The 13808-nt window shown below is 39.4% G+C and overlaps 2 protein-coding genes across 2 annotated transcripts; both read right to left on the bottom strand.

The window, feature by feature from the left end:
* Window positions 1-1318: 1318 nt before the first annotated feature.
* LOC102722168 lies at window positions 1319-2494 on the bottom strand. Its single transcript, XM_006664043.3, has one exon. It carries the CDS (start codon window positions 2367-2369, stop codon window positions 1725-1727), a length of 645 nt encoding a protein of 214 aa, XP_006664106.2. The 5' UTR covers window positions 2370-2494; the 3' UTR covers window positions 1319-1724.
* Window positions 2495-7930: 5436 nt separating this feature from the next.
* On the bottom strand, window positions 7931-13532 carry LOC102721886 (intermediate cleaving peptidase 55, mitochondrial). The gene is made up of 13 exons (XM_006664042.2): window positions 13427-13532; window positions 12019-12123; window positions 10948-11211; window positions 10777-10869; window positions 10416-10622; window positions 9751-9854; window positions 9562-9628; window positions 9384-9491; window positions 9195-9287; window positions 9018-9108; window positions 8855-8925; window positions 8524-8652; window positions 7931-8409 (listed from the first exon to the last, which is right to left on the bottom strand). The coding sequence occupies exons 1-13, from the start codon at window positions 13472-13474 to the stop codon at window positions 8293-8295; spliced, it is 1497 nt and encodes a 498-aa protein (XP_006664105.1). The 5' UTR covers window positions 13475-13532; the 3' UTR covers window positions 7931-8292.
* Window positions 13533-13808: the final 276 nt, after the last annotated feature.

The raw sequence follows: 13808 nt of genomic DNA, 5'->3' as shown, positions 1-13808 counted from the left end.
GTAGATAATATAATCTACACATCCCTCTAAACTGGACGACAAAACCCTCTCTTCCACCCCCCCCCCCCCCCCCCCCACTCCGAGACACTAACATTTAACGACCTAGCCAGCGTCACCATGAATCAAATTCAACTAAAATTACTAGGGTTTCTTGTGACCGAAAACCTTACAACTCCCATTAAATATTGTACCTCGTCATTATAACAATTAATAAACATGGCAGCTTGTCAGTGTGACATGTGAGGTGTATAAACTCCCAAACATATTCCTCCAATACATCTCTCCTACCTCCTCTCGCTCCAGGGGATGATTGTTCAACTTATTCGAAAAAAAACCAAACAACATATTTATAAATAAAAAATAATTTATGAATAAAACTATTATGTATATGTTCTTATTATCTAAATTACAATCCTCCAAAATCTATTTGAGCTTAAGGCTAAAAGTTTATATTTTAGCTTATAAGCATAAGTATAAGCGAAAATACGCAACGAATTTACAGCGCCAAAACTGTAGCCAGTACAGAAGTGAATTTCTGATTTTTCTGGTAGAACAACTCTCCCAACCGAGTACTGACTACTGACTGGACTACCGCCGAGTACAAACAAAGAGAGGTATATATGAACACTTTGGCAAGTACGTATAGACAGTCTGTAGAACAGGTCACCTGCATGTGTAGCAGTGGCACATAAAGGGAGTAGATCTGTATATATGTACAAAGTGGCCCAACTTTTCGTGGCCAAATTTTGAAGTCTAAAAGTTAATTTTACAGGTTTTTTCGTATTTTATTTTACCATAGATGTTTTTAAATCATTAAAAACATGTATATAATAATTATTTTTATTAAAATTAAACCGTAGCTAGGGATAAACATACGCATGGGGTGATTGTTTGTTTTTTATATTTGAAAAAAATAATTTATGAATAAAAATTTTATATATGGTTATTAGTGATCTAAAAAGTCAAGACTGGAAAATAAATTTCGATAAAAACTTTAAAATTAACTCTAAAATTAAAATTAATTATTTAAAATTTGACTTATATGCACGAACAAAAGAAAAAAAAACGGGTTGAGAATGTATCCCTGAAATCCACCATGGATGAGCAGTAGAACAAGGCAGTGAGCGAGACATTCATGCATGACAGCAAAGATGAGGAGGAAAGTCCAGGAACACATTCAATTCAATGGTCACCTAATAAACACCAAGTTCAGAAAGACAGAGAGATCTACAGATACAGTCAGAAAAGGAGAGGGAAGAAACAGCATGCAATTAAGAAGATTATAAATTGAGCTGACAAATTACTGTTCCAATTTATTTCCATTTGCTTGCTGCTGCTACCCTCGAGTAAATGAAGCTGACAGTACGTGTACTGCCCAGTGGTAGCTGACGGCATTAATTAATTTGCCTCCTTTGAGTACCAAAATATAATTAAATAATATTTCCATTGCTCATATCAAAATATAATCTCACCAGATGATGATAATGATAATACATGTCTCCATCGATCATTTTCTTCTATATATAACAGCAGCAAGAAAGCAACAACTTCTTATAATTAATTAATAAGGCAGTGCATGCATGCAGTTGCAGATTATTCAGAACCAAATAATGATTAATAGTACTTAATAATTTAGCATCTCTGCTCATCTGAATGTATGAGATCAGTGTGATGATCTTTTCTGACGATGGTGATGAGCCTGAGATGTGTCGTGTCGATCATCTTCAGTTCTTGGCTGTCAGTGCCTCCGCTTGTTGCACCACCTGATCCTTGTTCAGCTCCTTCATCTTCTCGTCGATCTCGTCGACGGCGGCGTCGCCGGCGGCAACGTCCTCCTTCTCCTCCTTTGCAGCTACTGGCTTGTCCGTGCCGTTGCTGTCTTTTTTGGCCGCTGCCTCGACGGCGTCGCCGCCATTGGTGGTGTCCTTGGCGGAGGTGGGAGCAGGGGGGGCCTCGAAGGCCTCGACGGGGAAGCAGCGGGAGAGGCCGCCGATGGCCTTGCAGGTGAGCTTGCCGGTGGGCGGGTCGTCGACGCAGATCTCGTGGAGGGTGACCCAGATGAGGAGCTCCTTGGCCTTGACGCCGGTGATCTTCTTGAGGCGGCCCTTCTCGGCGACGGCGGAGACCTCGGCGGCGTAGGAGACGTGGCGGCCGGCCTTGGCGAAGTAGTGGTCCACCTTCTTCTTCTGCTTCAGCCACACGAATCCGGTCTCCTCCACGTAGCCGCACTCGACGATGTCCCGCAGCGGGAGGAGCCCGCTCGGGAGGCCCGTCTCCTCCAGCAGCAGCCGCGTCTTCGCCTGCCCGGCCTCGTCGCCGACGTACACCTCCGCCTTCGCCCTCACGTCGTCCGGGATCGTCAGCGTCATCCTCGCTCGGTCTCTCTCTCTCTTTCTCTCTCTCGCCGGCGCCGGAGAAGAAAGGCTGTGTTTTTTGCGTGTGTGGTTACTTTTGCTTGCTTGCTTGCTTGGATGGTTTGAGAGCTGGGGTTGTGTGTGCTTATATAAGGCTACCTCAATAACACCTTCTCTCTAGTAGCCTCTCACTCTATGAAGCATATTATTTTTAATTAAATTTTATTGGAAATAAAAATGTCAATGTGGTTGGGAGTTGGCACAAACTTGTTGAATGTCGTTTTATCATTGGATTTTTCTTTTCAGGGTTAATAAGGCATTGTCTTAGCCACTTGATATGTCCACAGGTAAATTCGAAAGCAATTATGCGTGTCTAGCACATGCATTATAGAAAGGTTTGCTATAAGAAACTTGACTATGCTATTTTCATTTGTCTGATAGTCTTATTCTATATAATAATTATGGCAGAAGTTAATTTATATGATTGCCGACTATAAAACATTGTACTGATTTTCTTTAAAAAAATAAAAGGTATATGTGCTAAGTCATCTACTCCCCGTCCCAAAGTAAACCAATCTTTTACTTTTTACCTATAATGTTTGATTCTTCATCTCATTAAAAAAATTATGATTAACATTTTTGTTTTTATTAGATGATAAAACATGAATAATACTTTACGTGTGACTAATTTTTTTAATTACTTAGCAAATTTTCAAATAAGACCGATGGTCAAATGTTGGATACGAAAACCAAAAGTTTGCCTTATTTAGAGACGGAGGGAGCACCGGCTAAAAAGTAAGTTATATTGGTTAACTAAAAAGATACACTAACGATATTCTTATACCTAGAGGGAGTGTATGTGCATTAAAATAATTTAAATTACCTAATAGTTGTTTTGATATCAAAAAATTAATATATATCGAAATTACCTGTAAATCTATTTTTTTTTCTACCTGGAAGCTCATGACAGTAACACCTAAAATGCAGTGCATATGTACTGTATGGTTGCTACGAATGGAATTTAGATTGCGCAATTAAAACATCTATAGTCCAGTCACAGTAATACATATGCATTTAAAAGGATCAATTTTCTCCTTGTAGGTGCTATTCGTCTTAAAACTCATATGTTCTATCGATCACGTTTGGACAACCCATTATCACCAAACAGTTGCGAAAATAGACCTAATACATTCAATTAGGTTCACTATAAAGGAGAATGTGATGTAACCGTAGACCGTAGTACGTTCTTAACTAGATGATGCCCAATGATTAATTTAGTTGACTAACAAACCCCAAAATGTTAAATCCTTTTTAAAAGAATCAAAGTAATATTGCTACCTACCAATGTAAATGCTCTGTTCTGACATTTTAACCACTCATCCTTTTAAAAAAACAAAAATATAATTGGAAAAAACAAAAACAAAAGCATTTTTGCTACACACCTCAACACAGAGATGTCTAGAATCATAATTTGAAATACTTATAGTCTGACGGAGATAATATACATCCTAAATATAAGTACGAAGTTTTTCGTTATGACTGGACATAGTTTAACTTTTTTAAATTAATAGCAGTAAAAAAACTAATCCGGTTGTCCAGAATCATTAGTACCCAAATGATCCGAGGAACTTGAACAGATGCATTCGAGTCCTGAGTAAAAGAAATTGTATAACGGATTAGCAATATTAAATCCTGTTCCAAATTAGAATGTTTCCGTGGTATGATACCAGCAAGAAATACCAATTGCAATACTTTCATTTTCTTCAACCGTGCAGTCCCATCCAACGAAAAAAAAAGAAGTCCAATCGATAGCAGTATTGATTTGTGATCGGACGGGTAGCATTGGTTTCAATTGGTTGGGAGGGTGTAATGACGACGGCCTGTGCACACAGCTAGCTACCTTCGCCCTGTAGTTTCCAAAAACTTTCATCACATCCAATTTTTTAGACATATAAATGAAGCATTAAATATATATGATTATTAAAATTAATTATACAGTTATACGGGAAATCGTAAGACGAATCTTTTAAGCCTAATTAGGACATGATTAGTCATAAATGCTATACTACTAATAACGGATTAATTAGACTCAAAAGATTCGTCTCGCGATTTTCAGATAAAATCTGACATTTATTTTGTAATTAGAGTACGTTTAATACTTTAAATGGATGTCAAAAACTTAATTTAACGTTTTTGCAAAAACTTTTTGTAAACTAAACAAGACCTTACACTGTCCCTTTCGCTAGCCAGGCTTCATATTATCGTAGAGGTCTTTGAAACTGTCGTCTGGCGAAACACGATTATCCCACGAATCATGAATTTTTTTGACAGTTTCTAGTGACAATTGTCGTGGTTTTCACGGTGGTCAGACATTTGGCTTTGCAAACCCTACTAATGCTAGCTACCATAGCTTGAGCAGATTATGTTATCGTGGAGATCTTTGAAACTGTCCTCCAACGAAACATGATCACTATGTGAATCATATTCTCGTGGTTTTGGCGACGGTTCCTACCGCCGGTTTTGCAAACCCTGTTAATGCTAGCTGCCCTAGCTTGAGCAGATCATGTCACAGCAAAAAAAAAAAAAGTACACGTCGTCTTGCCCTGATGAACGGACAGGACAAGAGGATGGTGATGCAACGGACGGTTGGATGAGAAGACCTTTTCCAGATGCTCATGAGCCTCACAAAAAATGGCTCATAGTTAAGTGGAGTGGTACTGTTGCCTCCCCTGGTGTTTCAGTCTCAGCAGCTGTCGTTGCAACCGTCTTCTCTCAACCAACAAGCGCATTGAATTCAGTTGAAACCGTTTCTTTGCCGAAAAGGAAGCATATGTGTCCGAAAAAGCTAACAATCTTTTCCAAGTTTGCGGCTGTTTCCTGTGAAATTTCTTTCATTTCAAGAGTGTCAAGGTGACTTTGATTTTGAACACCATTCTAAGGCCCTAGTTCCCAAAAAATTTTCTCCAAAAACATCACATCGAATCTTTAGACACCTAAATAGATCATTAAATATAGATGAAGCGAAAAACTAATTGCACAGTTACGTGAGAAATCGTGAGAGGAATCTTTTGAGCCTAATTAGTCCATGATTATTCATAAGTGCTACTGTAAACAACATACATTAATGACGGATTAATTAGGCTCAAAAGAATTGTCTCGCGGTTCTAGGCGAGCTGTGAAATTTATTTTTTCATTCATGTCCGAAAACCCCTTTCCGACATCCAATCAAACGTCTATTATGACACCAAAAAATTTTCATTTCCCTAACTAAACACCCTCTAAGGTTATCGGATTGATAATAGTCGAAATCTTAATCATTACGATTGTAAGAGCATCACTAATAATCCCCTAAATTTCTTCCAATTCCCAAGTTAGAGAACTTTAGGTGAAAAGTCACCCAACAGATTCTCTAACCATATTCCTAAGGACTGGGGTTCTTCCCCGTTAAAATCGATCTCCACAAGTAGAACCACCCTCGCTAACTGCTTGATCTAGGCGCATGTTCCAAATGTTACCGTCTCCACTTGGTTCATCGCACGGTGGGAGGTGGAGAAAAACAGGTTTATATTGGTAGTTTTATCACGGCCGCACCTTTTTAGTTTTACAAATTCAATTATAGATTTTTTTGAAAATTTCAGAAAGCCTTACGTTATGAAACGGAGAGACTAACCAAATCTGTCCAAGATATCCTTAGGAGCATGCCGTAGCCCTAATAATCCTAATGCAAGATGCAGCAGGTGAGAACAGGGGAATAATTCCAGTGCATCAAATGCAACCCTCTGAATTCTGGTGCTGCAGGAAGAGGCAGGCATCACAAATTCAAGAGGAGAGAGATGCATGGATTATACGTAGCAGACAATACCTGTTAAATGTTACTGCCTTCTTTAAACTGTGGCAGTGAAGCAGAGAGATTCATCACATCTTTTCCAGTGTTTCAACTAGCCATATGCTATCATGTTGACCACCCCATCTGTGAACTGTCCATGGACCATGGTTGGTATGCGTACTTGTAACTTGGTTACTATAAGCTGTTCCTGCATTTGTGGCCACCGGTGGCCGGCAGCTGCAGGAGCTAAACCTAAATAGCTTAAAAGTTACTCGTGATTCGATCCACGTCTATCAGGATACCATATTTTCTTAGCATATTACCATAATTTTACAAAGAGTTTACCAGATTTTTATACAAATCAGTTTAAATTATACATATAATTAGCGACTTATGACTTATCGGGACACCCAGTAATTTATTTGCGGTGGACGTGGTGGATTGAGAGGCCCATGACTGCTCACATGGATACAATTACGAGAGCATGAAGCAGCAGGTGGTGCTAGCAAATCCTGCATGCGTTTTCGGACAACGCAATTTTCTGCGTGCCAAATTTAAGGCACCATGCTCAATAACAGCGCCAACGTGCCGCTGCCATCACCTGCTGTTTCCTCCATCCAACATGGAGCAGCCAAAGGCCCTCTTATAGTTATGCATTCACCCGTTAAATCAAATCTTTAAACATATGTATAAAATACTAAATGTAGTTAAAAAATAACTAATTGTACAGTTTAAAAGAAATTTGGGAGACGAACATTTTGATCCTAATTAGTTTATGATTAGTCATAACTGCTAAAGTAACTCACATACGCTAATGATAGATTAATTGGGCTTAAAAACCGGCTCGTGGTTTCATGACATCCTATGTAATTAGTTTTTTAGTTAGTCGCCGAATAATCTTTTGACATCTGATATGACTCTCAACCTAAGAATTTTGGCAGAATAAACAAACCCCAAAGAAAAGAAATTAAAAGACAAAAAGAAAAGAAAAGAAAAGAAAACCTAACTAACCAGATACTGATCCATTCATGGCTGCCTTGCTGTTGTTCAACTGCCATCTCACAGCTTGATGGCGTCTCTCTCTTTCTATCTCTAGGGTTTCTTTCGGCTAACCGCACCTGACGACGATGGTTAACCGTGCAAAGGTCCAGGCAAACCTGCACTAATTAATTACTTTGCCTCGTCTGAACGGTGCCTAGCCGTGTGGAGATTGACCACTGATCTTCTTGTTTTTCTTTTTAAAGAAAATAAATTGTAATTTGGAGCCTAAATTATTGGCCAATAAACGATTAATCACTCACGAAAGATACGAGATTTAACGTGAAAATCCTTCTAAAATAGAAGAAAATCATTTTGGGAGAAAGAAAATCCCAAGCATTAGCTAGTAAATATCTTCACCATTACACTGTATCGGATGAGATTACAGTGCTCCTGCCCAAGCCGCTTTACTCCAGCGAAGAGACCTTTATACAAGCGGATCACAACTCAACATGTTTCACCTTGGTATATATATCATTATTAAGGTTTGGATATTAGCCAAGGCTAGAAAAGTCGTTTTGGGTGGCCCGAGCCACCGCTTGACAGATTTACCTCATCCAAAGTAAAAGAAATAATAGCTTTAAGGGTACCCAAATGCAAATTTTAGATGATAAAAGATGACGCAAAGTGTAATTTAAAAATTTAAGCAGATTCTCAATGGCATTATTGTCGTCTGAATTTTTCACTTGTATTTTGAGGTGCCAATATCATGGACAGAAAATGGGTCTCTTTAAACCATAAATTTCGTGCTTTTGTTTCTGTGTTCACGCTTTTGATTCTGTGACCGTCTGAATTTGTACATCATCTGATAGTATGTTACAAATTTCGGTTCTGACATAACTCAAAAAATATTTGCAAACACTGAAAACGGTTGGTTTTTCTCATGAAAACCAGTGAAAAATCCGTCCCACCCTGAGACAAATATGGCGGTTCAGTTTTTATTTACCAGTTGAGGCCTGATAGTCCCGGTTCATCTCCCAGGTTTGATGAAGAATGAATGTCAACCGGAATTGGATGTGAAGATCCCCGGTGGGAATAGGGAAGATCAAATCCAGACAGCATTGTCTGAACTTCTCAACTGTAGGAGGCAGCTCTCAGCTCATGGGCATCCATCATGGAGTTACTACTACTTCCCATGTTCATAAGGGTGGTTATGTGAGAGATCTCCTTCGGCACCGACGCCGTTAGGACCTGCAACCAAAGCCCAGGATGATGATGATGATGATCCTTCAATACCTGATGGAAGCATTTACCAATCCAAGGTCCAATCTGTACTAAAGATAGAAGATTGGAGAGAATAAGTACCTCGTGGCCGGACTCGGTGATGAGGACCTCATCCTCTATCCTGATTCCGATGCCCCGGTACCTATCCGGGGCATTCTCTTTCAGGATCGGCACCGGTGGGATGTAAACCCCAGGCTCGATAGTTATTATCTGTGCGCATAACAGGATTTCTCGTCAGCATTAGAACTTGGAATGATGTGAAAAGTTGATGATTTGGTTAATTTTGGTAGAACACAGTGCTTAGGAAAATTGGGTTGGGGGTTAGTTGGGAATTGTATCCAGTTGCACGCAAAGAATAATCATTAAGAGGATTAAAAATAACTAGACAGAAAGGAATGAAGCATCTACTCACAACGCCTGGCTCCAAGGGCTTGTCCTTGCTAAGCTTGACAGAATCATGAATATCCATTCCTAACGAATGACCTGGAAGACAGCAAGACAGAGAGTTAAGCTGGTCCCCAGGGCCCAATCCCTTGCATTCAAGGCCAAATGTTAATGGACAGAGTGGTAAGAACCTATTGCTGTTGGATTCAAATAATTGTATTGGATAGATTTTCCCTTCTCTAAAATTCCAAGTTCTTGGAAACCCTTAATCAACATCCTTACCTGCACCCAAAGATTAGAAAGCTTGGATCTTTTGAATTTTTGTGAAATATAAAAAAGTGAATTTACAACTGATGATGTGATAATACCGAATGATCATGTATCTCGTTAATGCTTGCACCTGGTTTACAAAGCTTTATGCATTCCTTGTTTGTCTCCAGTATCAGGCTGTATAGTTCTTCCTATGGTCAAGGTGTGGATTTAGAACAAGTAGAGAAATATAAATTGTTAACTGCTGTATACAGATCTAGCACATAAATATAAACGTGAAAACTTACCTGAGCAGGTGAAAACCTGCCACAGGGTGGCCATGTTCGAGTCAGGTCACTAAGGTAGCCATGATACTCACAGCCAACATCCATGAGCAGTAGTTCACCTGATTTGACCTGTCAAATAGCTAAAATTAACTTCACAAGAAAATAGCTCTCAGATGTGCAACAAGAAAAGTCTGTTTACCCTTCCATCGTTTCTTGAGTAGTGTATAACACTGCCATTTGCTCCACCACCAACTACAGGATGGAACCTAATGCATGCAACAAAAGTAAAAGGTGAATCATCCAAGCAGGGACCTCGTATTTCTCATGCTTATGAATTTAATTAAACAACATGCAGTATGTCAGCCACAATATGGTAATATATGCTTACGCCATTCTCTGGGCACCCCTCATTTTGCACTCATACTCAATCTTAGCTGCCAGCTGGCTTTCCTCCCTGTGGGTCCTTGATAGCAACATCGTCTGTAAAAGAGACTGGCCCGGTAGAGAATATGATGTCAGTACATAGAACAATTATGATGGGCCAGCGATAGAGTATGTCGCTTGCAAATTTAGCTGCTTCGTCTTATTGTACAGCTTGTGTATTGCATATTGTCAGCTTGAACTAGAAACTCTAAATGCTAATATATCAGCACACCTGTTTTTAAGGTGGTCTAGTTGTAATCCCAAATAATGGTGTGGGCATATGATGTGGGGGTAAAGGAACAAATGGAGCCATCCAGAGGGGCAGGGGAATAAGTGCAATATGGTGTCATGCACAATCATGAAGAACTTGTATGTCCTTACAAATTACTCCATGTGTATCACACTGTCAGCTATCACATTGGCTAAGGAGTACCGCATGTGCCTATCTAGTTCTGTACCAGCAACCTTGTACCCTCATCTGCCACAACTAGCAGCACACTTCTCTACATGAGATATCAGAAACATTTTACTGTTTTTTTTTCTATCCAAGATTGGACTCATAAAGCAAGACCCTAAAGGCCTAAACTCCTAAGCATGTGAGAAGGATAAAATAAAAGGTCAACCAAATACCTGAGAAACAATAGCTGCTGATTCTCGCATCAACCCAATTTCTGATTTTGACTTGATCCACCGCAGTTCATCAGTGTAATATGCAATATCTTTTACTTTATTGTTGAGTAATGCCCTACGGAAGCATTCCAAGTTCTTATAAGATGGCGAAAGCGTCTTTACATTATGATATACCACTTTTGACTGCTCAACCATTTCAGGGAGGATCTGCATGTTAATGGTAGTTGTGTCAATAGCGCGTCATTCAGTGATCAACAGAAAACATCTAATAAAGTAGTACCACTAGAGGAAGGTAACGATTAGGAGGTAATAACTACTGCTTAAAAGTAGTAGGGGTAAAATAATGGTAATAAGAGGTTACCTTTTGCATCTCACTAAGTGGAAATGCTTTGTCCGCCTTGAAGAAATTCTCAGCTGCCTCAACTCCAGCCGTCTGACCTTGCCAAACTACATCCTAGCACAAGATTACAATTTCTAAGAATGATGCAGCTTAACTAGAAATGTTATTGAGGAAATAAGAGCTTATCACTACCTGCTTACTTGTATCCGGCATGAACATACATAAACCAGTTCCCTCACTTAAAACTGCCACACCACCAGGTTGTGCACAACCTGTAATGTACAGATATTCACCATTCTGTCTGAATGGATATGGCACTACATCAGTCATCATCTGCGGCTCTGCAGACGCAATAATGGCCAAGCTCTTCTCAGGCAGAACCTCCAAAAGCTTTTTTCTTCTGGAGATGTACTCATCGCTAGTGATACCTGGTGTAATCTCTCCTTCAGCTAATAACTGGTTCATATTGTTACAGCATTTTAAAATAACTCTTAAGTAGAATTATCTTGGGATTCTTGCAAGCACACTACCAAACTATAAAAGCAATGGAAAATAGCATATATATTGTTTTGTTTGTTGCAACTGGGAAGACAACAAGTATAAGCCTCATTGGACCTAATAAGGCTTGATTCTAGCCATTGAGACTTGCCAAAATAGGTTAAGCCAGTTTATAAGCATCTATAAAAATTATAATCCAAAGAGGACACATTCCCAAAAATTCAACTTCTCAGTAAATAGGACTTATGAATAAGATCTATAATCAAGGAGTAGCTTTATCTGACTAAAAAAAATGTGGAGGATATTCTTTATTATTGTGCACTAGTGATTATAAATAATTTTTACCAAAAAAAATAAATAATTTTGTAATATGAACGTTGTCATAGGTAATAAGCATGCCAACAAATTGAGTTGTATCACCTCGAAAAAGACACTGAATTAGCAATAGCAGGTTTGGTTTGCTTAGCCTTACCACCCAAAACATTAATATTGTAATAGTTTCTTAGATGACTGTTTGGTTCACTGTCACAGTTAGGGTTTCACATACTTACTTATCCCCATTGGCACAGTACTTACTGCTACTCTTAATTTTTGTTTCCTAAAGTTAGCCAGAAACCAAATAGGCCAGGAATGTCTAAATATCATCAAAAGAACTGTCTCCAAGCTAAAATTGTCAACTATCAAAGTAAACAAACAAATTATAATGTCACCATAACAATTTAACACGATTGGCTAGTGCTATTGTGTTATCCAAGAAGGAAGTACCTCAGGATGTGATTGGGGTGTTGGTTGCCCAACATCGACAACTCTGGTGTTATATGCAACTCGTTGAACCAAATTTTGAGAAGCCGATAAAAACCGAGGCGTTGCCTGCATGCCAATTCCGGTGAAGCATAAAACACATTTCAAATTTTGAATATTGCACCATGTAAAATCTTCTTTTGTTCATACCACACACGAAATAATCAATGAAATCAAATCAAGTATTAAGGTCACAAAGGAAATTCGTCAATTATCATCAGGAAAGGAAACCGATGGTCACAAGCAATTTTCATTTTTCTAATGTCGTTCCTCTTAATTAAGGTGACAATAAGGCTAAGGCTGCATTCGCCAAGGGGTGTGAGTTAACTTAACTCCCTTATTTTCCGCGCGCACGCTTCCCGAGCTGCTAAACGGTGTATATTTTGCAAAAATTTTCTACATGAAAGTTGTTTTAAAAAATCATATTAATCTATTTTATATTTTTTTTAATAATTAATAATTAATTAAATATATACTAATCTATTACTACGTTTTCCGCGCCGGAGTAAGTTAACTTACCACCTCTTGGACGAACGCGGCCTAAGGAGATGCCAACAGAGCTAAAAAAGGAGGGGTAATAATATCCACTATATTCTGAAAAGAACAGGATGAGACACATGCGATTAATCTAAAGCAACCATCAAATCTCAAAGCATTACTAACAATTTGACACGGTACAGTGGATTTCGCATCAAGAACTCATAAAACTGAAGACTAAAGCACCTCATAATATATCATCTCTAATATACTATCACTACTTACTTACCTACCAGTTACCACTTACTACCCATCAAAAGAAGTCAATACCAATCCAGCTACAGGCACATCTAGTCATCTAGCTAATAATCTGTCATGTCATGCAATGGAAAGAAGTATAACAATTTGAGCATAATGTTACACTAAACTAAGGAGTACAACCCAGAAAAATTAACAGACTGAAATTATCACCTACCCAGGCGCCAACCCTTTAGGCTACTCCCAATCCAATTCAGACATAAGGCCATAAGCGACTAAACAAAATCAAAGGCGGAATCAAACGAAGTGAGCCCCAAAATCGCATCTTTAAGCTGCTGCATCCTCAGCCAACCCCGCACAGGGCCAAGAGAAGCTCACACGAAAATAGCATCGTCAAGTAAAGGCGACGCCGACAAGCAACGGCTACCTACGACGCTTGGCACTTGAAAACCCTAAAAAACAATCTCTAAACAAAATCAAGAACAAGTTTCTTATTAAAAAAACAAGAAACGGGGGAAGCAGCAGCCCACACAAAATCCCCACCTAGAGAATATCTAAACCACAGCAAGAACAAGTAAATAAAAGAGAGGAATTTCGGGGGGGCGTCCGACCAAGAGTGGCTGGGCTGAGTACCTACCTCGCTCGATCGCAGACTCCTCCGCAGGAGTCGCAGCGCCGCCACCATGGCCGCCGCCGCCGCCGTAAACCCCTCCTCCCCTTGCTGATGCTGGCCGTCTCGTCTCGCCGTGTCCGAACGCTTCATAGCCCAACCCGACCCAACCAAATCATATTGGCTGCTACTAATTGGGCCAAATTTACGCGCATTTTGGGCCGAATTTGTTCTGGATTTTGGACGTAATTGCGGGCCGAGCTCGCCAATTCTTTTGGGCTGGATCAATGGGCCGAATTCAGCTGCATTTTGGGCCGAATTTACAACCACTTGAGGAAAATTTTGGGCTGAATTCACACGCACGTCTACTTTTGTACTTTTTGGGCTAGATTCATACAAGTGCTTTTGA

The sequence above is a fragment of the Oryza brachyantha genome, chromosome 12, assembly GCF_000231095.2.
Source record: "Oryza brachyantha chromosome 12, ObraRS2, whole genome shotgun sequence".
NCBI classification, from domain to species: domain Eukaryota; kingdom Viridiplantae; phylum Streptophyta; class Magnoliopsida; order Poales; family Poaceae; genus Oryza; species Oryza brachyantha.
The sequence above is the reverse complement of the archived record's forward strand: the minus strand, read 5'-3'. Positions and strand labels throughout refer to the sequence as shown.